This window comes from Copadichromis virginalis, linkage group LG22 (genome assembly GCF_057382275.1).
Source record: "Copadichromis virginalis isolate Kocher_CV1m ecotype Utaka linkage group LG22, C_Virginalis_male_GT1.1, whole genome shotgun sequence".
NCBI classification, from domain to species: Eukaryota; Metazoa; Chordata; class Actinopteri; order Cichliformes; family Cichlidae; genus Copadichromis; species Copadichromis virginalis.
The window spans coordinates 28,292,860-28,320,128 of NC_140638.1; the positions used below are offsets into that span (position 1 = coordinate 28,292,860).

General features: G+C 44.1%; 1 protein-coding gene across 2 annotated transcripts in view; it reads left to right on the forward strand.

Annotated features, from left to right (window-relative positions):
* arid1ab (AT-rich interactive domain 1Ab) overlaps positions 1-27,269 on the forward strand; it is a 55,217-nt gene that overhangs the window by 15,293 nt on the left and 12,655 nt on the right. For both annotated transcript variants that reach the window (XM_085447144.1, XM_085447145.1), the window contains exons 2-5: positions 8,191-8,412; positions 10,708-11,412; positions 12,227-12,334; positions 26,722-26,962. In XM_085447144.1, the coding sequence (XP_085303270.1) occupies positions 8,191-8,412; positions 10,708-11,412; positions 12,227-12,334; positions 26,722-26,962 (1,276 nt within the window). The remainder of the gene's footprint in view (positions 1-8,190; positions 8,413-10,707; positions 11,413-12,226; positions 12,335-26,721; positions 26,963-27,269) is intronic.

Genomic DNA, 27,269 nt, shown 5'->3' on the forward strand with positions numbered 1-27,269 from the left:
AACTTTGCACTGTCCACTTTCTGCTGTAACAAAACAAATTTCTCACGTGTGGGACTAATAAAATGTTTTCTTATCTTACATTAATGACTAATCTCATATTGTGGCTGGATTACCTCAGTTGTTCTCCCCTACTGAAGTTTGGTCCATTTACAGCAATTTTCCATGCGATTGCATTTGTCAAAATAAAACATCGGGAACTTTTATCAAGTGGAAAAAATTTAGCGTTCATTCTCCAGGTTCACTGTGTTACGCTTTGTTATGCTAACATAGCTGTGTCGCTAGCGATCACTAGCACAGCATTATATACCATCTAATCCAACTTCAGTAACCCTACAAACGTCACTATTGTGTAGTTTTCTGTCTTCATTCATGTTGGAAGTGATAGCAGAGCTGTACATTTTATTTTTTTCCAGAAATCTCTCAGTCAGAACATGATATATCATGTTTAGATAACTAGCGAAACAAGCGAGCTAACTTCCTGCTTACTTCTAACTCCGTTAAATTAAATAAATTCTGTTTTCATGGATGCCTGGATGTTAAACTTAATTGTTACACCTGGTAAAGCAGCAATACTGATCATTTTATTAAAGATGAAAGAATTTACACAGTGTTCGTTTGACTTTGGGACCTGACGCGGACGAAGTTTTGGACCCAGATTACTATGAGTTGCGAGGCTCCTGACTACGGTAGCCATAATGCTCAGACAATCCATCCAGTGGTGCGGCTTCGTAGCTTAGCAAAGTCCTACTAAAACATTTTTTGACAGATTTTTGAGCGCCGTGTACCACATAAAATCGAGGTCAGTAAACACAGCCAGAATTCATAGATAAGGCGCACCAGATTATAAGGTGCACTGCCGATTGTTGAGGATTTTAAGTGCGCCTTATAGTGCGGAAAATATGGTAGATGTAACGGCAATTTTTGCTGCTATACCATAAATAAAGACAAGAGGTTTAATATTCAGCCTAGGTTCTTGGTCCTCTGTCTGCTGTATGTGAGTTCAAAGGGAAGTGTTACCAGCATGACTCCTTACACAGCTGTAAAAATGTCACTAGAGACAGTGGATGAGGAACACCGTCACTTACTGTGGAGGAAAGTGCTTAACCCTTCACTTGTACAGCGACAGTGTTCGGAGCTTAAACAGTGAAGTCGGGTCACACTGGGCAGCTCCCACTGTGAACGTGAGTGCCGGCATTAACGTGGGGTCAGTTTTCGCTGCGCAGGTTCACCTGACGGACCCTTAGAAACAAATCTTAGCCTCTGACTTGACATTGGTGATAAAGAGCAGGATATCCTCTCTCTTTATGGATGTGACTTGTATGACGTAGCCACCGTCTGAGAGGGGCCGTAGCCAGCAAGTGTTGTTGCTGTAGTGTGTTTGCATGTCCAAGGGCTTTAACACTGAACAGTAGTGTGTGTGTGTGTGTGCCGAGTCAAGGCCATGTGGCTGTGTGGCGGATTAAATTAGCAGCAGTCCCCCCCCCCCCCCTCGGTCCATCTGCTCTGCTTGGCCCCATAGACTCCAGCTTTGCACTCAAGCTTTGCCCCACCCACTTCACCCTCCCCAGTGCCTGACAAATCCCTTTCCCCAACCCCATGTCACACACGCGCTTTTGACTAGTTGCTATATCCACCAGCAGCCCCTGTTATCATGACACAATATACTCCATGCAACCTCTTCTGCCAAGAGTGCTCTGGCTTCCCTCTATGCAGATTAGCCATGTGCTAATTGTAGTTATTTTTTTATTTTTTATTTTTTTATGGAACAGAGGGGAAGCGTTTCCTTCAGAATTGATTAGATGACTGAGCAGAAAAAGGAAAGAGTACCGTGTTGTGGCTTGAGACGTAATCCAGCACGCATAGTTAAGGCTTCTGTGTGAGGAAGGTTTGTTGTAAACCTTTAAGTCACGTCGAGTCAAGAACGATGTGCCAGGAGTTTAGTGAGATTCTGCCTCCAAACAAACACCTCAGAGACTTGAACTGATTCTGATGAGTCGGTTTGTAATACATTTTGATGAGTGCATTTATACTGATATCCTTGGTTTTAGTGTAAATTTTATTGATTTAAATCTGTTATATATTATTCATGAGGAAATGTAGTTCTAATCATTTTTGCAATGCCAAATTATTTCCATAGAATACTGGTTACTGGCATATTTTCATCTTTCGCATGATAAGATGCCAGTAACCTTTCTAAAGGTGTAAAAAAAACAAAAGAAAAATCAACCTGACAGGAAAAAGTGGTAGCTGCAACACTTTGTCACATACCTTTTGATCTGTGTTTGTCAGGGAATTCCCCTACATAACAGAACTTCTTTTTTTTCCCCCCAAGTCACATTACTTTTATAATGCCATACTAAAAATTTAATACCCACTGAAAATGAATGTTAACTTATTTTACACTCTGATTTATGGCTAAATGCTGAGGACAATGACGGGCACACCACCTCGCCGGTTATATAACAAGCAGTCTATTTCATGAGAATAGAATGTCATAGAATATTTTATTTGTAATTGGAATGAGTTATTTTCAGATACCATGTTTTTTCTTTGTTGTCTGATTTGCTCTTTTATGTTATTTATGTGTGGCTAAGGTAAACCACTGGCATTCACAGGGTCATGGTAAATGTTAAAAATTAACGGACATCTATTATGATCCTTTTCTAAACCTTATTTTTATATTTGGATTCTATCATAATAGCTTTGCATGATTCACAGATCAAAATAATTCTTCATTTATCTCGTGCTGAGCCTCGCTACTGCTCCTCTGTCTGAAATGAGCCTCTATTTAACTTCTTATTTGCTGCCCCTCATAATCTTGCTACAGAAGATGTGTGACATGACCATATAAGGGATATGCTCTCTGATTCTCAGTGGCACCACACAGATCCTACAGGAGAAAGTGTGTGTGTGTGTGTGTGTGTGTGTGTGTGTGTGTGTGTGTGTGTGTGTGTGTGTGTGTATATATGTGTGTGTGTGTGTGTGTGTGTGTGTGTGTATATATGTATGTGTGTTGTGTATGTAAATGACACTAAATGGGGAAAGCAGATTATAAAAGAGAGTTATAATGTGACCAAGCTAATTTAGTGCTATTGTTACCCAGGAGTATATATTTCTAAAGGTTGCTAACATCTCGTAGGGTTAGCCATCAAGCAAGAGAGTGCTACCTGTTAATTTGGGGGGTTTTGTAAGTCGAACAATAAATATAACAGTTTCTCTGAGGTCTTTTTTTTTTTTTTTCTCCCAGATGCTGTGTTTTAATGTTCAGTGTAATTTGTTTGGGTGTGTCATGCTAACATGCTAGAAGCCCTTTCAAGGTAACACCAAAAAGCAAATGTTAAAATTGGTGAGAGCTCTGCATAGTCTGTTGAATTTAATATTGGATGCATCTTTGTTGTATATGAAAGTAAACTGGAACTTAATGTCATTTTTTTCAGTCAAAACATAACATTTGAATTCTCTGCTGTACACTGTGGGGATTTTAACGGACAAAGTCAATTGGTTAGTCAAGAAAGGGGAAATAGTTCAAAGTGTTAAATGCTGTTCTAAAATAGACTAAAATGTTTATCATTCACAGAGTGGCCTTTGTTGAAAAACTGGAATTGAGAATCTAGCTTTTAATACTGTATGCTGTAAGAAAGTAGTTTTATAAATTCCATGAGATGGACCATATTTTGCCAGTAAGTGGCAGGTGGCAGGTTTCTCTGCGAGACCTTTATTGTGGCCATTTGTCTTTCAAAGCACTTGGATTCAAAGCACTTGCACTCAGCTCGGTAGTGTTGCGTGCCTTATCGTCTTTCCGCTGTGTCCATCTTGACCTCACCACTAAAACCACTGACATTCTCCTGTGATACATCAGAAACGATTCTCTTTCTGTCCTTCGCCTTGAACATTCAACCACCAACCATGCCCATACTGTTAAAGATATGGCTGTTTCACCTTGAAATCCAGTGTCCTTTTAAATAGATCAGAAACTAACAAATGATATGTATAGATCTCCTCTATTGGAATTTTTTCCCTCAACCTTGTACTGCTAATCTTTGCTAACATAATTCTACTTTTATTCTTTTTTTTTTTCTTTTTTTTTTTTTTTTGGTTTTGATAAAATTCTCAACTTGAGGAGCAGCAGCAGTGCTAATTCTGTAAGCAAGAGAACGATAAACAGACTCTTGTATAGCATTCACAGGCCTCTGTCTACAAGATGCAGTAGACTCTTTAGTTGGGTTAAAGCAGACATTCGCGCACCTACAAAGGCCTCTACAAAAGCTCTCTGGGAATTTGAAGGATGTGTAATGGTATGTCCGATGTGAACAACTTAAGCAATCCAAGGAAAATACTGGTAAACAGATCAATGAAGTGCAGAGCAGTAGGCCGGCCACAGCTATCTCCCAGCCTGCAGAGTACAGATGTGTTAACATGATCGAATGAGGCAGAGAGGTAAAACAAACACCCTGCGTTCCTCATCTTTATGCTGAGCTGTAAACCATATGCATTTAAACCCATCGAGCCAAAACATGAATGTGATAAGATTATATTGAGCGCGGTTTTCGACACATCCTACCCATATTGTGTGGTCATGATGGCGATTCATTGGATTTTTGGAGTTTGGCTTCAGCTACTTTAATTATCCAAACAGGTTATTGAATGCTAATTGACTGACTACATTGCAGATTAAATTTGTCACATTGCCAGTTGTGTGATAGCAGATTTATAATTTATGGGTGTTTTTTTGTTGTTTTTTTTTGGGGGGGGGGGGGGGGGGGCGGGATTTAACGCATATGAAGGCCAAAGCCCGCAAAATAGGGCTCAAGGTAGTAGTTATTTTTTATGCTTTACTGATTTCTAAAAAGGTCAGTGACTTTGATCCAGTGACTTTGCAGTTAATTATTACAATAGTTACGTTACGTAGAAACAAAGTTTATAAATCTGTTAATGCCGTGCTGCTCATTGTGGCAAGTCATAATCACAAATTATTGCGGTCAGGAATGTCATCGACGATTAAAAACAGTTGCTCAATTCAAGCTTTTGAAACATCATGCATTTATTGAACTTTTTTTTTAAGAGTGGATTTCCCTGAACTCATGAAGCCTGTCAGGTAGAGACAACTGCTTGTCCCCACAATCTGGAGTCTACACCGTGGAAGGTCTGCGGGTGTATCAGAGAAAATAAATACATTTATACTGGCTGTATACTGGGAGAACTGGTCCACGTAAAGTGGAAAAACAGCAAAACAGGAGCATTATTGATTCAACGAATACGACAAATGAATTTTTCTTCTAAATGATGTTTTCATAATCTTTAGAAGCACAAATTGTGCTAACACAATTCAATGGAGTGCAGTCTACCTGTTTCTTCTGCTTTTTCACCTCATTTTCCTACAAAAAAGATTTAGAATGTTTAATAGTTATGACTCAAAAAATAAGAAAATGAAGCCTAATTTTAAATACGTTAACACACTTGTGAACAGTGCACGCTCACCTTCACTATCTCCTGACCTGATCAAAGCACCCCTATCTGCATCTGTGGAGTGGGTGATAACTGAGACACGAGAGGGAGAAGAGTGGTTGTTTCGGGAGCCGTTACTATGCACGTTCCACTCCGGGCTGGAAACCCCGATTGTAGTCAAGTCGTACTTGCGAGCTCTCTCCCCACTGAGCTGGGTGCCGAGCTGTCATGGTTCTTAATGGAAAAGCCAGTTTGTTCGCTCATTTAGAAATATTCTCACTGCTGGCAAAAGTATCGACCGAAATTGGTGAGGGGAAGAAAGGTTGATTGTTTTATGGCCCAGTCATCGCTGGGAGATTTTTGTCTAAATGAGAAATAGATTTTACCTTTAGTGTGCCGGCTTTTGTAGTTTGTTTGCATGCTAGTCATTTTTCATGTGGATTGGAGGACATTACCGGTGATTCAGGCCTCGGTGGCACACTTTACAGATGACTCAGGAGGCTCTGTCTAACTGCTTAAGCAGCTCATTAGAAAAGAGCTATAGGATATTTCTGTCCAGTGAAAGAAACCGCTCTAGTTTTTTTTTTTTTTTTCCTCCTCTTGGCTCCTCATTGCCATAATTGGACAAAAGAAACTTTTGGATTGTGTAAAAAAACAGCAACAATGTGGTGTCTGCTTCACTGCTTTCTACCAGTCATATTTAAGCTGTGTAGAGTGATGTTTGGACTCCTATCTTGGCATGACTGGGGAGGGGGGGCAGCAGGCATGGTGTCCTTTCTTCGAGTCTGAGGTTAAAAGTGCATTAGAGGTCACAGTGGAGCCTGTTACCTCTACCCCTGGTGCGGTCGGTAATGACCCAAGGGAGTGCAAGATACCCCATCCCACCTCCCACTGTTCCCACCTACTCCTTCCCTGCACAGACATCCAACACAACACACAAACACACACTCTTGTGAACCTGGAGGAGCTCAGGAGAGTTTGGCCTGGAGGAGGCTAGAGGGAAAATCTGGAGTGGAATATGTTATCTTGGATAATGTCGGTTGACCACGCTGACAGCTTGTTGATCCACCCCTTCTCCACACACACACACACACCCCCCCCCCCCCCCCCCCCCCCCACCACCTCCAACAGCTACAGTCTTCTGGAACACACACACATATTTTCACACACTCGCAAACACACAAGCCTCCTACTGAGTCACCCCCTACCCCGACCTCCCCCTCTTTCATTGCAGCACTGTCATTCATAGAGTGCCAAAGCCTGCTGCTTTATTAAAGCCCAGGAAGAGCAAGCCCTGGCCCGGGTTCAAACAGCAGTGCAGCTGGGACCTGTTACATTTTCGGCAGACTGCCCTCTCCGTCTCACTGGCTATAAATAGCCCCAGTGGTTGTCTCCCTTAACCGAGGAAAAGAGGTTTTTGGGGGAGGAAAAACACACCCGTACGCACACGCGCGCGCAGGCACACACACACACACTCACACTTGCACACAGATTAATAACCGTGGGAAGCAATGAAACCTTTGTGTCTGCTGCCCAAGGTCAGCAGGCCAGGAGGTGTTGCTACTTCAAAGACCCCGTTGTGGTTTGTACTTTCAGACGCCGCTGCGGTGGGTTTGATGGGAACATGCACAGGCTGTCAGAAGTGTGATGTGTTGATGGCATCAGACCATGGCAAACGAGCAGAAAACTTGTTGTGAATTGCTATTTGTTTATTTTTCCACTTGATGACCAGTTAATAATGCTGCAGTGGAATCCCATTTTATTAATTTTTTAGAAATATTGGATATACTTTTTTTTTTTCTCATGCTGGGGGAGTGTTGTGTCGGAAGGGATCCCACCATGTGTTATGTACACACAAACACACTGTCACCGACTTTATGGCATAGACATTTTATGACACTGGTTCCAGCTGTTGACAGATGAAGCTACCTCATTGTAAACCACCACCAACCCAGAATATGCCATCTGACTCCGTAACATTCCCTGTTTTTACCACGTGGATCTCTACGAGTCCAGGATGCCCTAGGTCATTCCCCACATCCACCACCCCACCCTTTATCCTTACACGGCTTCCAGCTGAGAGGTGGGCACAGCTCCAGCCACCGCAGACACTTCCACTTCCTTAAGCTTATTTTCATAGAAACCTTTACCAACGTCTCTGCCGTAACAGTATCCACCCACTGGCACAATGATCTCCTGGGCCGGGAAATGCTCCTGGCGGATGTAGTGGGCTTATTCATTCATTCATGGCCAATTTTTTTTCCCTTTCTATTTGGAAAGTAAATCCACTACAGTTTTTTTTCCCCTCCCTTCTGCTTTTTGTTCTATATTTGCTTGATTACACTGTGGCTGGTTTATGAGATGATGCTCATAGGACACACTGCAGTGGAGTCATGCTGAGTAATGCCTTCTCAAGACAACTCACTAAAAAAGGTTCTAAAATAACTCTAGCTAAATTTGACCTGGACCGCATTTTCTCATCCTTTTCTGTCACTTCACTGTGCTCGGAACAAGATCCCTTTATTTCTATCACTATAGAGCTTGTTAGGAGGTATGACTGAACCCTCTAATAGGGACTCTAGACATGCCATTACCATCAGCACTAAAATCACAATAATTGTGTGGATCACACAGTTATTTCTAAAGTCCGCTTCACCATACAGCTTTAATGTCAGAATTGTCATTCCAGCAATCTATTTCGTCAGTTCATGGATGTATCACATATTCTCTTTGTATCTTCTCCAGCCTCCAGGCCCAATGGACCAGGTAGGGAAGATGCGCAGCCAACCATATGGAGGACCCAACCCCTTCTCGCAGCAGCAGCAAGGACCTCCCACAGGGCCTGGACCCCAGCAGGCAGGCTCTTACCCAGGGCAGGGCTATGGCCCTCCGGGCCCTCAGAGGTACCCTATTGGGATGCAGAGCCGACCACCCGGAACCATGAGTGGCATGCAATACGGACAACAGGTCAGTAATGATTAACTTGGCTCTCTATTTGTACAGTTTTAATTGAAACCTTGCACAACCAATATTTGCTGTTAAGACATTTCTGTGCAGATTATTTTTGAAATATCTGGTGACTTAGGCTAAATTCTTTTCATCAATTATGCTAGTAAATTTAGCAGATTGTCCACTAAGTAGGTGATGAGATGTTTTTGTACATTTTGGTTTACTGCACCAATTTAAGAGTCCTTAAAAAGAAATGTAAAATAATTTGAATAAGAAATATGACAAGAAAAATATTTGTAAGGTGATATGTAGCAGTCGAGTTTAAAAAAAGCAGCACTGTGCAGTCAGAATTTATTCCACAAATTTGTACCATCTAGTGAGAAGAAGACATGAACTAGGATAAGAAACTACAGCATGGTTTGAGAGGAGAGCCTGTAGTATCGATAGGGTAACACTCTTCTGCCATACTGCCAGAGTAATAGAGCATTGGAACAACTATGTCATTACTAGAAAGTCTAATCCAGGTCAAAACAACTCTTCGTTAGCAGAAGATATTTAACAAATGTCATGTATCCAGGTACAGTGACTTAAAGGAATTGAAAGCCATTAAGGCATGACCCTGTTCTGGCTGTCATAGGGAAGATGGTGTGTGTGTGTGTGTGTGTGTGTGTGTGTGTGTGTGTGTGTGTGTGTGTGTGTGTGTGTGTGTGTGTGTGTGTCATATCTGACAGTTAGCTTAGCATAACAATTGTAATTAAACAAAAAGCTAAAGATCTGAAAGACTTACAGTGTGGCCCTGTGTCTGTTTTTTTTTTTTTTTAACTAGATATATCTTGTAAACTAGAGAGGATAAAGTGCATTAACATATAACCAAATAACGTTCACCTGCTCTGCTAGACATCAAAGAAATATCAGCATTGTCACCTTGAGTGTCTCTTACCTTGCATACTTAAACAGGACTTTAAATAATAAGTTATTAGGGTGGATGAAAGCCCCAACCAAAATTCTGCCTCTTCTGTCACACCAACCCTTCCTCAACTACATCCACGAACCTCCTCTGAAGAGTCCAACCAAACTGTGTTTCTGTATCTTTTTCACTTGAATCCCAAAAGGCTCTGAAGAAAGAGGAGGGGTGAAAAAAACTCTTTACAGGGATAGACACAAAAGAGAGCAGCCCATCAGTTTCCCACTGTCTGATTTATTTTCATGCTTGAAAGCCAAAGATGGGGGGGAAATCCAAGCTGTGTCGACAGGCACAGTGGGCAGCACCTTCTGACAGCGTTGTCCAATTGAAAACGGCAAACATCCAGTTTGCTATAGCTACTTACTCATAGCTAGGAATAAGCCCCTTCTTGAACTCTCTCAGCCAGGCAGTTCATCTTAACAGAGAAATGCATGCAGGGAATCCCGTAGAGTGAAGCCTTTTTCTTGTGCGTCCGCTGCCTGTGGTCTTGTGCCCATTGTGTGGTGTGATTATCTCATACTGGCCTGCCTGGTGTTTGACCGTGGACTCGATAAGTGCCCTGCAGAGAAGAAAACGGCTTCCCCGCCTTTGTCAGACAGATACAATACAGCCACTTCATGTTGTTTTAAATGTGAGGCCATTCTTTACTATCTTGTATTTTCTTATAGTTCTCGAGTAGCTGAGAACCCCCTCACCCCCCTTCAGTCCCCTTGCGAAGAAGAAAAAACCCCACACATGGCTCCCCCCCTTCTTCTTTTCTTATTACAGTGTTTCCTCACAAGGTCAGCGCTTTCTCCTTCCATGTTCCTTGAGGGTAATGAAACAAAAACACTGGTATTGAAAGGCATTCCGCGAGCAGGTTAGGGCAGAATATGAAAAGGCTCATATTGAAGTTCAAGGAGATGAAGTCAAAACTCAATTTTTATTTTCATGCCAGTAATTTAAAGCAATACACGGCTGAATTCCGACACTTGGATGCTTTTTCTTATGTGCTTTGACTGATCAGTTTATAGTGAGGAACACACCACTCAAACTGAGGGGTGGGGGGGCAGTTTGTCTTTTCTGTTTAATCTGTGAGGAAGATGAAGAGATGCTCTGATTACTCTGTGGAGAATGAATGGTAAAAAATGAAAACTAAAGAGGTGACTTTGAATATTGAGTTATTTTTATATATTTCTGCAGATCCCATCAGTACACATGCTGTATTCAGGTAGTGACTGATATTCCACAGAGGGGTCCGGATAGTAAAACTGTGCCTGGTTGTGTCTGCTCGCACTTTCAGATCAAGCATCGCTAGTCTTCCCCTTTGAAGATAAACTACTGTTGATAACTGATATCCTATTTTCTAGATGTCAGCATATGGACAACAGGGCCCAGGAGGCTATGGACAGCAAAGTCAGGGCTACTATGGTCAGCATGGCCCTGCGCCTCACCCTGGACAGCAGCAACCTCCATACTCTGGCCAACCCCAGGGAACCTCTGGACCTTCATACCCCCAACAGGGCCATCCTTCACAGACTCCAGGCCAACACGGGCAGCCAGGACCCCCATACCAACAATCTCAAGGTCCCCACGGCCCTCCTCAGAGTCAACCTCCGTATAGCCAGCCCCAGCAGTCTCAGCCAGGACAGCCACCCTATGTATCTCCCCAGCAACAGCAGAGTCAACAACAGCAGCAGCAGCAGGGACCTGGTCCGCAAAGTCAGCAGGGCTCTCAGGGCCAGCCTGGGTACCCGCAACCCTCTGGTCCAGGGCAGCCACCACAGCAGCAAACCCCACAACAACAAGGGCCCCCACAACAACAACCACCACCACAACAACAACAACAGCAGCAGCAGCAGCAGCAGCAGCAACAACAACAACAACCAGGAGGTCCACCTCCTCAAGCCCAACAGCCTCCAGGTCATGGCCAGCAGGGCCAGCCATCACCATATTCTCAGACTCCCCCGCTGCAACAGCAGCAACAACAACAACAACAGCAGCAGCAACCACCACCACAACAACAACAGCAGCAGCAGCAGTCACCTTATCAGAGGTTCCCACCTCCTCCACAGGTAATCCTTACACAAAACTCTATTAGAACACTTTAGCTGTAATTTGATGTGATGTGCTGTGTCAGGGGCAACTGTGTTTCCATTAGCAGGAGATTCCTGCGCTGACACATGCTCTTGACTTTACTGTACTTAATCAGTGCTGTAATGATGTCCGTGCCGATCTAACAGTGGCACTGTAAACTGCCTGCTTCCCAGGAAATGCCTTCACTTGATAACTTTCAATAGTTGGTTGAAAAGAACATTGCACGCTCAGCTTTCCATAGCAAAAACACATGGAAGAAGTGAGATGCTGCTCTACAAGGGTTAAACAGGGAAACAGCCATGAGAGCTTTTGAATAAACCTTTGGTGTGGCCCACTCAGAGCTGCTTTGTTGGTAATTAAGCTTTAATTACTTAGTTAATTAAACAGGCTCCTGTCTGTTAAATGGATAGTATGAACAACAGGAAATGGACCGCACACAAGACCGTTGACAGAACGGGGCAGTTTTTAGTAGTTTCTTGTAAAAAATAAATAAAAAAATATGATAAGTTGAAGCACAAGCTGTAGAATAAGCAGTGAGTTTTCCCCATGCCATGTGAGCCCTGTGGCAACACAAACATGACGTACAGTAAATATTCAAATCACAGTCGGTCACGGCTCTCTACATTTATCCAGCCCAGTGGAGATCTGTTATTTGTATCAGTGTGACAGTGGTTATATTAGCTGTGCACTGCAAAAAGGGAACAAGCAGTAATAAATGCTCGACTCTGAGATTTTATTTTATTTTTTTTACATTGTGTCCATTTTGTCTCTTGTCTTCGTTCTTCCAATCAGGAACTCTCCCAGGATTCCTTCAGCTCACAGTCCAGCGCTCCTCCATCTAACCAGCCAAACAAGAGCAGTCAAGAAGACAGCATGCAGGCGCGGCCATCCAGTCTGCCGGTGAGGCTTCTGTCTTCGCTTTTAACTTCTGAATTTTGTAGCAGGTTTCATCGCCAGAATTCCACAGACCACATTCACAGACGCCCTTGATGAATATCCCACAGAAGCAACATTTAAACTAACATTTATAAACCATTTGTAATCGTAACCGCATAGTCAGCCCAACATGTAGGACAGCACTGATATAATTAGTGATGTTAGTCAGACTTGATTGAATTCAGAATCTATAGCCATATGTGGTAGAGGAAAATCACCCAGCTCTAAATGTCATTATGGCTGCCTCTGTGAACATGTTATAATATTTTTCCTTTATTATTTCGATAGAGTGGAGTGGAGATTGACAGGAAATGTGGGGATAGAACAGGGGAATGACATGCAGCAAAGTTCTGGCTGGGTGTTGATCCGGGAACTAGGCTGCTTTAGCCGATTTGGTAAGCGCCTAAAACCCCTCGACCATGGGTTCACCCCTTAAATGAGATTTAAGCAAATCCCATCCTGGTGTTTCTTACTCTGTACCCATTTCTCCTGCTTGAAACTCAGACTAAAATTGAACTTATTTCTCAAAACAGTTGATGTTTACTAGGCTTTGCTCTGTGATTCAGTTTGAGTTACTTCATAGGTGAATTTGTATAGTGTCACTCAGAGTGAAGCAAACATGCAAATGTGGAGTAAATGTTGGCTTTTGGATTCCACCGTGCAATCGATTGTGCTTGTGAATCCAATGGTTTGGTAGTCAATCTATTCAGAGCAATGTGATGGAAATGTTATACATGATCACAACTCTGTGGGTATCATGTGCTTTAGTAGAAAAAGGCCCAATATTTTGTTCTGCAGATGTTAGTGGAGTAATAGCTTTGTTGCTAAATTCACAGTATCTTGAGAAATTTCTCCCTCCTAGATGGAATATTTGAAACCAAGTATCTCCCACCCTCTACCTAACTTCCCCCAACGTGTCGTGGCAGATCGTTGTCCCTCTCCTGGAGCCTGGTTCTGCCAGAGGTTTCTTCCTCTTAAAAGGAAGATTTTCCTTCCCACTGTCGCCAAGTGCTTGCTCATAGGCGGTTATCTGATTGTTGGGGGTTTCTCTCTGTTATTCTAGGTTTTACTCTACAATATAAAGTGTTTTGAGGCGATTGTTGTTGTGATTTGGCGCTGTATAAATAAAGTTGAATTCAGTAGTATCTGGATATCAGTGACAACAGCACAAGAATTTTTGAAGGAGAGGTAAAGAGCGCTATAATGTTAATTTAGACCCCAACCCTTCCCACAAGAAGCTGATAGCACGAGCAAGCAAAGTCACGGTTTCCATTTGCTCTTAAAGAGCAAAGAAATCAGTAAGTGGGGAAAAATAGTTCTGCCTGGATAAGGATTGTTGAAAGTGAAGCAAATCTCGCATCTGATAGCCCTCTGGCTAAGATAAAGGTGAGAGAACCCCCCAACCCCACACACACACACTCACCCTCCACCAGCCCTCCACCCCATGCTCCGTGTTAAAGAGGTGTCTCGCTGTAACACGTTGCAGTTTCCATGGCAGTGTTTATAGGTCAGACTGCAGATCTAACCTCATTCTGGGCCTCAGGGAAGGAGAGTGAGAAATGAGATCATTAATAAGAAAGAATGAAAGTGAGGGAGCAGAGTTTGGAGGGGTGGGAGGGGGGGAGATGTGTGGGACTGAGGGAGTGCAAGCAAATAACTTCAAATAGTGTGAGTGATTGGTTGGAGTGGAAGATGCTGAAAGAGGGAGGGATGAGAGGCAGCGCTGTCTACGCCAGTAGGGGATGCCCTCAGGATGTGTTTCCCTCCTCTTTTATTTATTTCCCTTATTTATTTATACACCTCTCTGTGGACCTGGCCATTGGTCAGGAAGGCTAGGCCAGGGCTATTTTTATTTATTTCTTTATTATTATTATTTTTACTTTCTATCTTCTCAGGGATTCCCCATCAGTGTTGTCTGATTGGCCGACAGAGCCATTAATCTGGTTATGGCAGTGGTAAACAGATCTCCTCCTCCCGTTCTTTTTCCTCCTCATCCCTGCGGCACCAAAGTGTGTGCAGATGAGACCATGCTAACTCAGAGTATAACCCTGCCAGCCTGAGTCCGAGCAGCTGGGGTGACACCTGCAGGTGTTAGAAGTAGATGTGCATCGATGATACCTGTTGTACAAGGTGCTGAAGTTATTCTGTAACCTCTGCTAAACTATAAAAGCGGCAGAAAATATCACCAACAAGTCAGAAATGCTGAGAAAAGGATTTGTGACAATGAAACTCTACAATAAAGAATGGTGTAAAAACTCCAATGCTTTGTGCGATAGAACTGAAATATGTGTAAAGACTGCTCTCAGTAAGAAAAAAAATAGTACTTAGCCCAGTCCTTTCCCCCGAACTCAAAATAAATGGATGTGTTGTTAAAAAAAGAGCCACACATTCATTACAGCCTGCATCACAATTCTGCTGTTGTTAACAGGACACCTACTTATACAGACAGTGGTCCTTACTAGGGCTGGACGATATGGGCTAAAATTCATATCGCATATAATTTGAAGCATGTGCGGTAACGATATATATCGCGATATATTCTTTTCTTCTGTATAACGTATTTTCCACACTATAAGGCACACTTAGAATCCTTTAATTTTCTCAAAAATCGAGAGTGTGGCTTATGTATGAATTCTGGTTGTGCTTACTGACCTCGAACTGATTTTGGCGTGCAGAAATCTGTTAAAAAATGTTTTAGTACAACTTTGGTAAGCCGCACTGCTTGATGGATTGTCAGAGCATTACGGCTGCCGTAGTGAGGAGCTTCGCGGAGTAATCTGGGTCCAAAACTCCGTCCCTTCAGGTCCCAAAGTCAAACGAACACTAAGAGTTAAAAACGGTCTAAATTCTTTCATCTGTAATTAAATCATCAGCGTTGCTGCTTTACCAGGTGTAACAATTAAGTTTAACATCCATGCATCCATGAAAACAGAATTTATTTAATTTAACGGAGTTAGAAGTTAACAGGAAGTTAGCTCGCTAGTTTACACCTAAACATTTCATACCAAGTTCTGACAGTGACGCTGGAGGATGAACGCCAACTTTTTTTCCACTCGATAAAAGTTAACGTGAGGGATTCTGGTGGTTAGGGACAAATGCAATCGTATAGCAGGATGCTATACACGGGCCAAACTTCAGTCAGGAGAACAACTGAGATTATTCGTGCACAATACAAGGTTAGTTATTAATATACTGCAACAACATGGGACTAGAGCAGCTGCGAGAGAATTCAACATTAATGAATCAATGTTACGGAAGTGGAGGTAGCGCAGTTTTTGGCTTTCCCCATATTTCAAAAGTGCTTCATCTCTTTGCTATGACTGTCGCCCGCCATAATTTGCAGATGATAATGGTTGTAGCCGCTGCGATGCTTTCGACCAAAACAGGCGCAGCTTGATGACATCATCAACATGCGCTATCGCGATAGAGCGATATAGTCAAAATCTCTATCGTTGGCCAAATTTATATCGTTTCTATCGTATATCGTTTATATCGCCCACCCCTAGTCCTTACTACTAGCTAGTTGAGGTAGGCAGCTCGAGCTATGCTGTGTCACACACATAACATGGCACTCTCTACTTATACCATATAACAAACACAGCACAAATTGGCGGTCTGTTTAATTTTTATGTCGCTGCCCTGCATCACTATCCATCCCTTCTAACACCTCAACGTCCACCGACAGGCTCTAAAAATTATCACTCCAGTTTTTGTGCATGATTTCTGGGGACCTGTGAGGTCGGAGCCCAAAAACCAAAGTCTTAACTGCTCTGCCATAATAAAATAATTTCAAACGTGAGGTCACTGCAGTAAAGAAAACAAGATGCATACTTGTATAAAAAAAATGAAATGATAATAACATTTGTGACCAAGGAATACAAATATCAAAAAGAATGAATGTAGTTATAGTAACTCGCTAACTTGAGCCGTTTTCGGGCTTGAATGTGAAGTTGCCCTTTGTCCCGTGTTGAACATACCAGGAGACAGTCAACCTCGGATTTGTTGTCACCACTGGAAAACCTCTGTTTGGTTTAGGTGGGAATTGGCCTGGATGGGTACCTATTGCATGTGCTCACTTTGACATTGTTAGGAAGCAAGCCAGGTTTGGAAGTAATATGTGTAATATCTGATCTGATTATTGTTGAATTTTTCTATTTTAACATGCAGTTCCCCCAAATAACCGAGAGAAAGATTTACAGCTGCAGTCATAAAAAGAAAAGATGATTTAAGGGGTCATGGTCAGACTTGTTGGGGTTCATATGTGTTGGTTTGACCACATATGAAACCAAGGTTGTATAAATCAAATGTATAGAAATTTTTTTTTGTGTGTGTGTTGTCCACACACAAATTCTTCCTTGTATTCTAGCCCAATAAATGTGGAGGTTTTATGTGGTATGATTATTTTTATTTTACACTTATTAGTGGATTGATGAGTGTAATAGATACAAATTTTCCTGTTCTTGTCTCAAAATAAGTAACTGTTACTAAAATGTGTTTGTACTTCTCTCGTTTAGGAAGCGTTTGCTAATCTAATCTTAAATAACTAATTAGCCTTACGCCAAGCAAAGGAGCGTATTTAAGTGCATCTGTCAGAAAGAAAGGTACAGGTTTATTTTGAAGGGGGGAAAAAAGTATGTTTATTTTGTAAGAACCTGCAGTAATTTGTATAGACTCATTTCTTTTAATCTGCCTGAGATCTTGTTTGAATCCCGATCCAACAGCGACTGAGGGGTAAATGCCATTTAGCTACTTTAGTAGCATTCGTGCAGAGCCAGCCAGACATCACCTCATCGAGAGCACAGATGGGTCTGTTTGAGGCAGGTGCTTAAAAACCCAGCGTCTGTTAGGCCGCTGCTGAGGTGGGAATAAAGGTGTACAGAAGGCTCAGTGCCTGCTGGAAGGCGCAGGTAGGAGAGCAACAGTCGGTTTGAGAACAGGGCTGCGGATAAGAAGTGGAAGAGAGAGAGATTAAAACATAGAGAGACACACACACATGTGCGGTCAGAGTGGAACTAGCTGAGCAGGTTCAACTGGTTCCTGGTTTGTTTTCACTCTGGCTCCAGGAGACACATGCACAGTTTAACTGTTGAGTATTTACCTCGCTGTTCATTTGATCAGTTCTGAGGAATCCTTTTTTTATGTTTTTACCGTTTGGTTATCTAACTGAAGCTTGTCTTGGGGGGGGTGAAATACAGCAGCAAAGTAGTAGTCTTTGTGGTCTTCGAATATACATCTGGCCTTATAACACTTGTGGCATTTCAAGGAAAGGAAATGAATTAAGAGATAAGAAGTAGGTGAGGAAAAAAAGGGTTTGTGTTCTTTTTTTCGATCAAATACTTCACATTATTGACTCTGTTTGTAATGAATAACCATAGTTCATGATTAAAGGGGGGACTCTGCCATTTTTTTTTTTTTTTTAAAACACATGAATGACTTAGCTCTTCTTGAGGAGCTATTTAATTTCCCCTCTGGCAGCTCCTCAACGAGTTTGATGTCTGTGCTAATGTCACACGTCTGGGACACACCTTTAATGTTGACGTGTGATGCTGGTCAGATTTTTGGGGTGTCTGTGTGTGTTGTAGTAGTAGCCATGCAGACGTGAATACTCGGGAACTCGTTCGTCTAGGGCCCAGCAGAAGTAAAGCAGGCGTCTTTCATACTCCTTAGATGTGACATTTCCTCTCTGTGTAAAAACCGTGGAAAGGGGAATAACTAGCAGGACACCATCAAGCCCCGTCACTCCCACCCACCTCTCTTCTAGTCTTTTTTTTCCCTTCTTTTTCTTTAAAATCCCCTTCTTGTCCTTTCCCAAGTCTTTTGTACACCCTTTCTCCACTGTGGGGCTAATCCCACTCAGGACCGCCCACTGCTTGTGGTGCTCCTCTTTTCTGATGTGTCTGAATGTGCTCTAGACTTAAGAGGAAGGTCACATGTTGGTCATACACTTGCACTCGAGTTTGTTTTTTCTCTTCTCTGTCCTGGTCCTCTGGTTTCTCTTCTCACAATAAGAGTCTTTACCGTTAGGAGAATGTATTTCCCTAATTATGCAGATTCTTGAGCCTTATGTGTAAAGTCATTGATGCATTTCTGCTATTTGTGTTCTCAAGTTCCTGTTTTTTGTTGTTTTGGTTGGACAGCCATTCACTGAAGATCCTAGTTTTCCCCACCTTTAAACGTATCACTGCTTATCTTGAGTCCCGCCTTTGCGTGAATCCACTCTTATCCAGAGCTCAGGGACCACCCACACCAACAACAGTCCCCCCCCCCCCTCTTAATGACCTTTAATGTTATGTGCCAAGCCTTCTGATCTGGAACCGAGGGATCTTCCAGCCTTGCTGATCAACTCCGAGTCCCCCCCCTCCCCCTCCCTTCCCTTCCCCTCCCTTCCTTCTGCCTCCAATCCCCATTCCCTCCTCAGCCCAACCCAGCTCTGCTCTCATGCGGCAGCTAAGCTTGTTTTTGCGACATAGCTCTGGAGCAATCAGCCTGACAAGGCCGGCCCACTTTTTTTTTTCTCTCTGTCTCTCTCTCTCTCTTTTTTCTCCTACCCAGCCCAACCCCCTCAGCGCCTTTTTCATTATTACACTCTGTTTTTGTGCAGCATTTCTTTATTTCTGTTTGAAATATATTTCTATATGAATATATTTCTCCCCCCTCTCTCTCTGACTCGTTCCTCTTTCTGTCTAAATTCTCGTTTTCTCTTTCCCTCGCCTGCGCCCTCCTCCCCCTCTCTTTCCTTCCTCGTTCGCTCTCTTCTCTCAGTAAATCAGCTTTCATAACGCTGTGCAGCGCAGCCTTGTTTTGCGAGGTTCTGACAGTATTCAGAGTCCTGGGCCAGTTTCCTGTTGCTATTCTGGGGGCCTTGCTTCCTGTGTGGACATGTCTTATTCAGATTCCAGGGTGCCTCCCCCCATTCTCCCAGCTCGTCTGTTTCTTTCTCCTTCTTTTCTTTAGATGATTTTTAATGAATCTATTTGAGGAAATTTAGTCTGTTGACAAAGTGTCTTGTTTTGCATTTACTTCACTGAATTGTTTCTCCACCTGGAAAAAAAAACACCCCAAAAACTTAACAAAAAAGCCCTGACACACACACACACACACACACGCACACACAGAGTGCATCAAGCACTCTCCCTTCTGCGCTCTCTGCACACTCACTCACTCTCACACTCGCGTGCACACTCTCCCATGCCCCTCCCCTCTGCCTCCATTTTTGCTGGGCTGAGCTAGTTTTGCAGCACAAAGACTGTGGCTGACTGCAGCACTGTATGTCCCTGGCTTTCTCTGGCGCTCGCTGGAACAAGCTGCTGAGCACGGACTGATGAAAAGAGGCTGACAATGAATTTAACTCTCGCTCTGCGAAATATCCCTTTTCATATTACATATGATTTTTTTCCTCCTATCCCCAGTTAATTCACTGCTGGTGTCCGTTGCTTTAGTAGCGCCCTCTAGACACACTGTGTGACAGTAAGAGGGAGGGGCGTTGCTGGTCTGGAAAGCAGGCAGACTGGCTGTAGAGGTCTGGAGCTTCCCCACCCTTCTAGCTCCCCCACCTCACCCCGAGGCCCCTCCAGCCCCCTCAGCCCTGCGCATCCCATCACCCCTCACCTCGGGCTGGGCAGCTGCCTGCCTCACTCGGGCATCTGTGCGCTGCCCTGGGACTCCCTGCTACTATTGTGATCTCCACAAAAGGCCCCCCACGCACACACCATCTCCCCATTATTCACAGCAATCAGACCCCTCCAACCACCCTCTCCCTCCCTCCCTCCCTCCCTCCCTCCCTCCTCCTCCTCCTCTCCACCGCCTCCCTTCATCTACTCTGTGGTAGCTCCACACAGGCTGCTGCAGTGTTTGTGTGCATTGCACACCTCCTTTTTTTTTCCTGTTACCCCCACAGTGAAGCTCAATTAGGCAAATGTGGAGCGTTTAAAAAAGACCTCCCTACTTATTGATTAAGATTCATAGTTGGCCTAGATTTTTTTTTTGACTGCAAGCCTGTATCACACAGCAAAGTAAAAGCTGAACAGCACCGATCAGTGTCAGAAGGATTAGATTTTCGTATATCGTGGCATCCTCCCCTTTTTTTGTTTTTGCTGGTTCACTCTTTCATCTTCTACTTTCTGTTCCATGTTATTATCCTACCCACGCTGCTGATAAAGTAGCAGTGTAATGTTGATCTCTCGGGAGTTTGAGCTTGCTCATCTGTGGAGGTAGTAGACATTGTGTCTGAGATATCTGTCCCCAGCAGGGTGCTGTGAGCGTTGTGACACCCTGCTGTTGTTGTCACTATCCACCTTTGTTATTTACCTTGGGGAGATGAAATTGCACAAATGCGATTTGTTAATTTCAAACACTAACTGGGGTTCGAGTCATCTGCTCGGTGGCATATATATATGGTAAGGGTGCATGGCGCACCTATAGGGTGCTTTGGCTGTGCCTGGAGTTTCTCGTCTGTCTGTGCTGTGTGTGTGTGTGAAACCCTGTAATGGCTGCTGCTGCTGCTGTTTGAGGCAGGGGCCTGCCTTGCTTCTCCTCCTTTCTCCAGTTCTTCCCTCATAGTGGGATGGGAGTGCCCCCTTATGGTTGAGCTCAGCCCTGCAAATCTTGAGCTGGGGCTGGAGCAGCCTCTCCCCAGGTCTTTGGTTGACTTCCCATCAGCCCTTGGTATGTGGATACAGTCCCCAGATACAGGTGGAGGCTCTGGGGTGGCGGCTGACATGTCGGCAACGCCCACACGTCTGTCTTCTTTTCAGCAACCCGCTGGCATTTCATGGTAATGTAGCATTGACTGGTGGTTTGACAGAACAAATATCTTAAATTGTACTTTGTCTAAGGACTGTGTGTCATTGGTGAATGATGAAGACAAGCGCTCTGATCATAGGCGAGAGATAATGTGCTTTTGGGCTCAGTAAGTCAAGTCAGCACATTCAGATTCTGAGCTGAGAGAAAGAGAAGAGAAACTGCGCTGAGGAAAAAAAATTCACTTGATCTTAAGCTTGAAAGGGAAGCGATGACTTTTCCCATGACCCCATTCTGATATCAAAAGCCTACTTTGTCCTGAACAAGTGGTAAATGCGCAGCGCTGGAGTGCTCTGCTGACGAGGTCGTTGGCATATAAACATAAACATCTCCAGAATGAGATGGCAAAAAAAAAGACAAAGTTTGAGCGTGCCCTGTCCGCTTTGTGCTTCCGTGTTGTCTCCCAGTCCTCCCCAACAAATGTAATTAAAGGAGCTGGAGGGATATTGGGGGGTGTGGGGGGGTGAACAGGGCTTTGGTGCGTCTGCGTTTCCTGTAACAATGACGGGCTTCTTCTTTTGTAGTAGCTGACTGCACCGTGACCCTGCCAGGCACACAGGGAGGCCGTCGACAGAGACATGCAGACCTAGGAATGGCAGCAACAGGGGGGAGGGACTGTGTCGGCTCTAACGTGTCAACCACGTGGATCACAGTAACCATGGCAGCCCTTGACATGCAGCCAGCTTCCCCCTCTTCCTCTTCCATCCCTTTCTTCTTACTCTCTTCACTTTGCCACAGCGGATGTGTCGACTCTGAGCGAGCTGGGTTTGTTTTGTTTTGTTCTTTGCTGTATATATTGTGTTCAGCATCTGGAGGCCTGAGAACGAGGAAGCTTGCCAGCCCAGGCAGCGGGTGAGACTCTGAGGTCTGAGGATGACAGAATGAAGCGGGTCAGGGCAAGTGTGTGACTCAAAGATGAACTTTGGCACCCCCCTCCCTTCTCTTCTTCCTCCTCTTCCTCCTCACCACCACCACCAGATCTAGTTACACCACTGACCAGGGTTACATGTTCCAGATACGTGTCATTAACTCCGAGCCACTACGCTGCTTCTTCCACTTTCTGCTTCTCATAACCTACCAAAGAAAAAAAAGAGGGAGGAAAAAAGGCTGGCTTGGCAGACTAATGGCTCTGGTCGAGCTTGATTGATTCAGTGAAGTAATCTGCAAATGGAATACATTAGGACGGCAGAGAGCAGAGCAGATGACTCAGAGACAGCACGGGCGAGAGAGATGTGGAGAATGTAAGAATTGTGGGAGCAGCGAAGATTTTCAGCATTTGTGAACAAGAAGTGCGTTAGAAGAAGGAGACGAAGAAGAATAAAATTCTGGAAAGTTTGTATCGTTTTTAAAATGAATTTGAAACGAATTCATCGTTCGAAACGCTGCTTTTTAGCCTTTGAAAGCTCCCGAAGTCTGTTCTGCACTTCTCAGCTCTGAAGTTCCATGTTAGGCAGTGCTGGGAAAAAGCACAAAATGGCTGCCACAGAGAGGCTTTCTACAGAAAGAGCTGCAGCTTCTCTGCTGCTCTCTCTGCAACACGGCTCGCCGGTCCTCCCCTTTCTTCCCCTGCACATAGAGAAATGGCTCGTTTCTGTATTTTCATATTGTCAGTTGTCATATTTGCCATTGATAATGCTGCTGTGACCTTCCTTCAAGCTCCCCCCCCCTCCACACACAGAGTCACACACTCCACCTGTGCTCACACGCTACTCCAACTTAACCACGCCACCTCTCAACTCCTCCTCATGCCTGATCTATGTCCTCTCTCCTCCTCTTCATCATTTGCCTTAAATAATGAGCGTGTTGAATAGCAGAGCCTCAGCAGCATCAGTATCACCAGCATCCACCACCCCTCCCCCTCCGTCCTCTCCTCGCTGTCCGGCTTGTGCAGTCAGCAGAACAGGCTGGTGCTGTGCAGTATTGAGCTGGGAAAAATCAATGACTGCAGAGTGGGAGTAGGTAGGAGCTTGTGTGTGTGTGTGTGTGTGTGTGTGTGTGTGTGTGTGTGTGTGTGTGTGTGTGTACAATTCTTCTGCCTATCCAAGCTGAGGATTCAGAGCTGTCAGATATTTACAGAATGTTAAAGAGCTCAGTCTGTACGCTGCATACGTGCCACTGTAGCAGTGCACACAGGCTGCACAAACGGAGCTTTTGCCGGCGTTATCGGGCCATTAAGGGATATTTTAAATTTTGCGGTTTTCATGCCGTACCATGCAGCGTTGTCACAAAAACACATTTGTTTGGGTTTTTTTTGTTTACTTTCCTGTTTTTCTCAGATGTTATGTCACTTTAAAGTCCTGCTGATTTATTCTGGTCCCAGTCTGGACCTGTTAGCACCAACCAGCTTCTTTTTGTTTCTTACAGATATTCTGTAATCTGGAGGAAAATAAAAATGGAAGACTGCTCTCACAACTTTATTCCAGCTAACTCAATCCCAGCTTTTTGCTGGACACATGATGCACACTTCAGTGTACCAATTAGCCATGCACGCCACACAGTGGACTTTAAAGTGTGGCAGGAATGACGACCGCTAACAGTCCGTCTCAGAGTTAGGAGTTCAATTTTAGCACCAGAACAATGCAAACGTGGTTATTTAATATGATTCTCTTGAGCTTTAATCAATGCTGCTTGGAAATGGTCGTTGGAACCCAAACACAGCCAAAGATCGTTGAAATCCTGGTATTGCGTGATAATATGGTGGTCGTACCTTTAACCCGCCATCCTAACCCATCTAATCTTGATTGGTGTAAAGTGATAGTTGCTTTAATGGCATGATTCTTGTCTCTGTGTGTAGCTGGTGGTCATCAACCTCTAGGCTCCAAGACGACAACATAAATGTGTGTTTCATGCGTAACTAGTTTGGAGTTACATCACTGCCAACCTTTGATTAAAAGTAAATCTGTCAACTGAAAATAGGCTTAATAAAAAAAGGCAGAAACTCCACTACACAAACTACACACAAACGAAACTACACAAACTATAATAATCAGACAGTTTACCTCAATCCCCAAATCTTAATATGGTTTAAAAGCCACTGTGAGGCGGTACTACCAAGAATGACGACTGATATACTCGATTGATCTTGTTCTGCTTTTACACCCCCATGGATCTCTAGAAGTACCCCACATCCACGATCATGTGTTAAATCCTTTTTTCTGTCTCATGATGACAGTTTGTTCGTCTTGAGTGTGCATCCTCCTGCTGAGGTGTCTCCTCAGCTGAACCCACTAACTGAATCCTTTCCTCTTTGGTCTGTGTTGAGGAAGCTGTGGTTTAGAACTTGTTTTGTGGCTGAGATTTGACTCTGAGCAGCAGCTTCTGAGTCTCTGTGAGTACCAACTACAGAGGTGGTCATCGTGGCATCTGGCCAGTCGGAGCCCTTCAGATGGAGCCCTCTGTCAGATGACCAGTCTTGTGATCTCTTGGTTGGGAACAGGAGAAGGAGGGGGTGGGTGTAGGTCAGCTGATGATGCTGGCTGCTGGAAAAAGGGTTCCTGCTATGGTTGTTTGAGCAAAGAATGTCACGCTGTTCGGTTCCCTGTTCTTGATTCCAAAGCACGAAGACCTAATGATGTGCCTCTAACCCACTTTTGCATTTGAGAACATTAATTGGGCGTCAGCCAGGGAAACACTTTGGAGTGCGATACTCCCTTCCTGCTGCGTTTCACGTGGTTTTGTTGGTGCCGTATTTCCAGTGTGGGTCAGAGAGGCCTGGGTTTGTGCAGTCGCCGGAGCAGGAGAGGAAGAGCCGGAGGGAGGGAGGGCCGAAGGAACGGGGTGAGGGTGGATTGGAGGGGGAGGGAAGGGTGGATTCTGAATCAGCGTTGTCCTCCTGTCACTCCCTCTGGGGTTCCTCCATCAGGTCACATCCCAAAAATAGCAACGGGCGCCGTTTCAAGTGCAAAACCGCCGGCTTCGGGGCTGCAGCCAGCCTGCGAGTGTGAGATTTCTATGGGAATAGTTGGCCACAATCCAATGAGTGCTGCTTTATTTTTCTCTCCCACCCCCTCCTCCTCCTCCTCCTCCTCCTCACTCCCTCCCATTTTTTTCCCTTCCTCCAATGTGACTGGCAGATGAGCTTGCATTTCTGAGTGAGCACATGGTCTCCACGTGAGTGGCCAGTGTGTAAACATTCACCTTCCCACAAACATAATCATTGCCGGCTGCCTTCCTACCTTCCTGCCCGCCCGCCCGTCTTTGTGTCGCAGCCAGCGAGGCTCAATAACAACACCACATGGCACCAGAGCCCGTGCCCAGCACCAATTATTTCAACTGCCTCCCGAGATGACTCGCTTCAAATGTTTTTTTTCCCCCCACTTTCTCTTTGCAAGTCAAACTCAGTTCTCCTTGCCAACACGGATCATTATCGGCATTATGGGAGTGATGTGTGGAGTATTTTTAAAAAGGTGGGAAAAGAAGTCATTGTACCCAAATGTATTATTGAACTGTAATAGGGCTGGCAGCCTTCTATGAGAGAGTAACATACACACCCCGGTGAGGGCAAAGATTGCTGTAATGCATCAGTGCCCATTTGGATTTCCACTCACTTGATTTGACTTCTCTTGACTTTGACATGACACTGAAAATAAAACAGTCTCACCCTCCTCATGCAGGTCAGGAGGAGAAAAGCCTGAATATATTCATCGTTTCTTATTCATTTCTCCCAAATGTGATTCCCAGAATGCAGCCGCTTTCTTTTTCTAGGTTTTATACATTTTTAGAGCCTCATTTACATCCCAGTGCACACACACACCCTTACCTTTGATATCAAGTATCAGTTCTTCCACTTAATTTCTCTCTTCCCATCATAAGCTGAGCCTCCACAATGAGTGGCAGAGATTTTGTTTTTGTTTTGTCTGATGAAACCTGAACAGTTTTCTTGTTCTGTATTTTTAGCCCATATGCTCATCAGTTACTTTTAAAGGCAACTTGTTGGACAATGCGTCTTTTTGCCGCAGCCCCGATGCCATGATCATGGTTGTATCACAAAGAAGAGAATAACTCCATAACTCTGGTGGATTTCTGCTTCATTTGTTACCAGAACCATATCTGAACATTTCATCTTTGATTAGACTAGCATGCCTTACTACAGCAATTGTAATGATATGATATCTATCCCGGTGTACCTACTGACTACACTTCACTGCATATCGAGTTGATATTGCTAATTGCTTGGTAATTTCCCTTCATAGCTACACGTTTAGCTAACGGCTAGCCATTACAGCTTGAGAACTGTAGCACTGGCCCTTTTCTCCTCGTCTGTGGGCCTCGCCGCTGTTCTGGAGCTGCTTATCTGCTTGGTGGTTCTTCATGTTAAGGAGAACTCATCAGCAGCTGAGTCATCATCGCTTCACAAAATGATGCAAATGCTTCCACAAGCTGTAGGAACTGATACTTTATGGAAAAGCGAGAGCGAAATGTGTTGACTTGTTATCAGTAACAAGTTGGTGATGTGAATTGTAAAAATAAATTTGTTAAGCCACTTGTTACAGTGTAAACGAACGAATGCAGTGTCATCGTCGACTCATGTTCTGTTGCTCTTCTCCTTCAAGGATTTATCCGGCTCCATCGACGACCTTCCCACTGGTACAGAAGGCGCTTTGAGCCCGGGTGTCAGCACCTCGGGCGTGTCCAGCAGCCAGGGCGAGCAGAGCAACCCGGCCCAGTCACCCTTCTCCCCGCACACTTCGCCTCACCTTCCGGGCATACGTGGACCCTCGCCGTCACCTGTGGGTTCCCCAGCTAGCGTCACCCCTTCTCGCACCGGCCCCCTGTCCCCCGCTGCTGTGCCAGGTAAATGCACAATACCGTTAATACTGTTGTTTCAGACCTACAGCAGCACACAGCTAAAACATTATTCTGTTTCTACTCTGCTTTAATACAGTTGTTTTAGATCTTCCGGTCTTTAAGTTCAGTCGTTTTGAAATGGTCTTTGAAATCTGAAATTCAGCTGCGAAAGACTACGTAGGGGGATTTTATGGCAAGGAAAAATGTGAAAATTAAAACCAAGTTTGTTCTAGAAGAATAATAGCATTATGTGGGTGTCAGTAGATAAAGTACAAATGCAGAATATTTACAGGAAAATCACCATAAATATGAT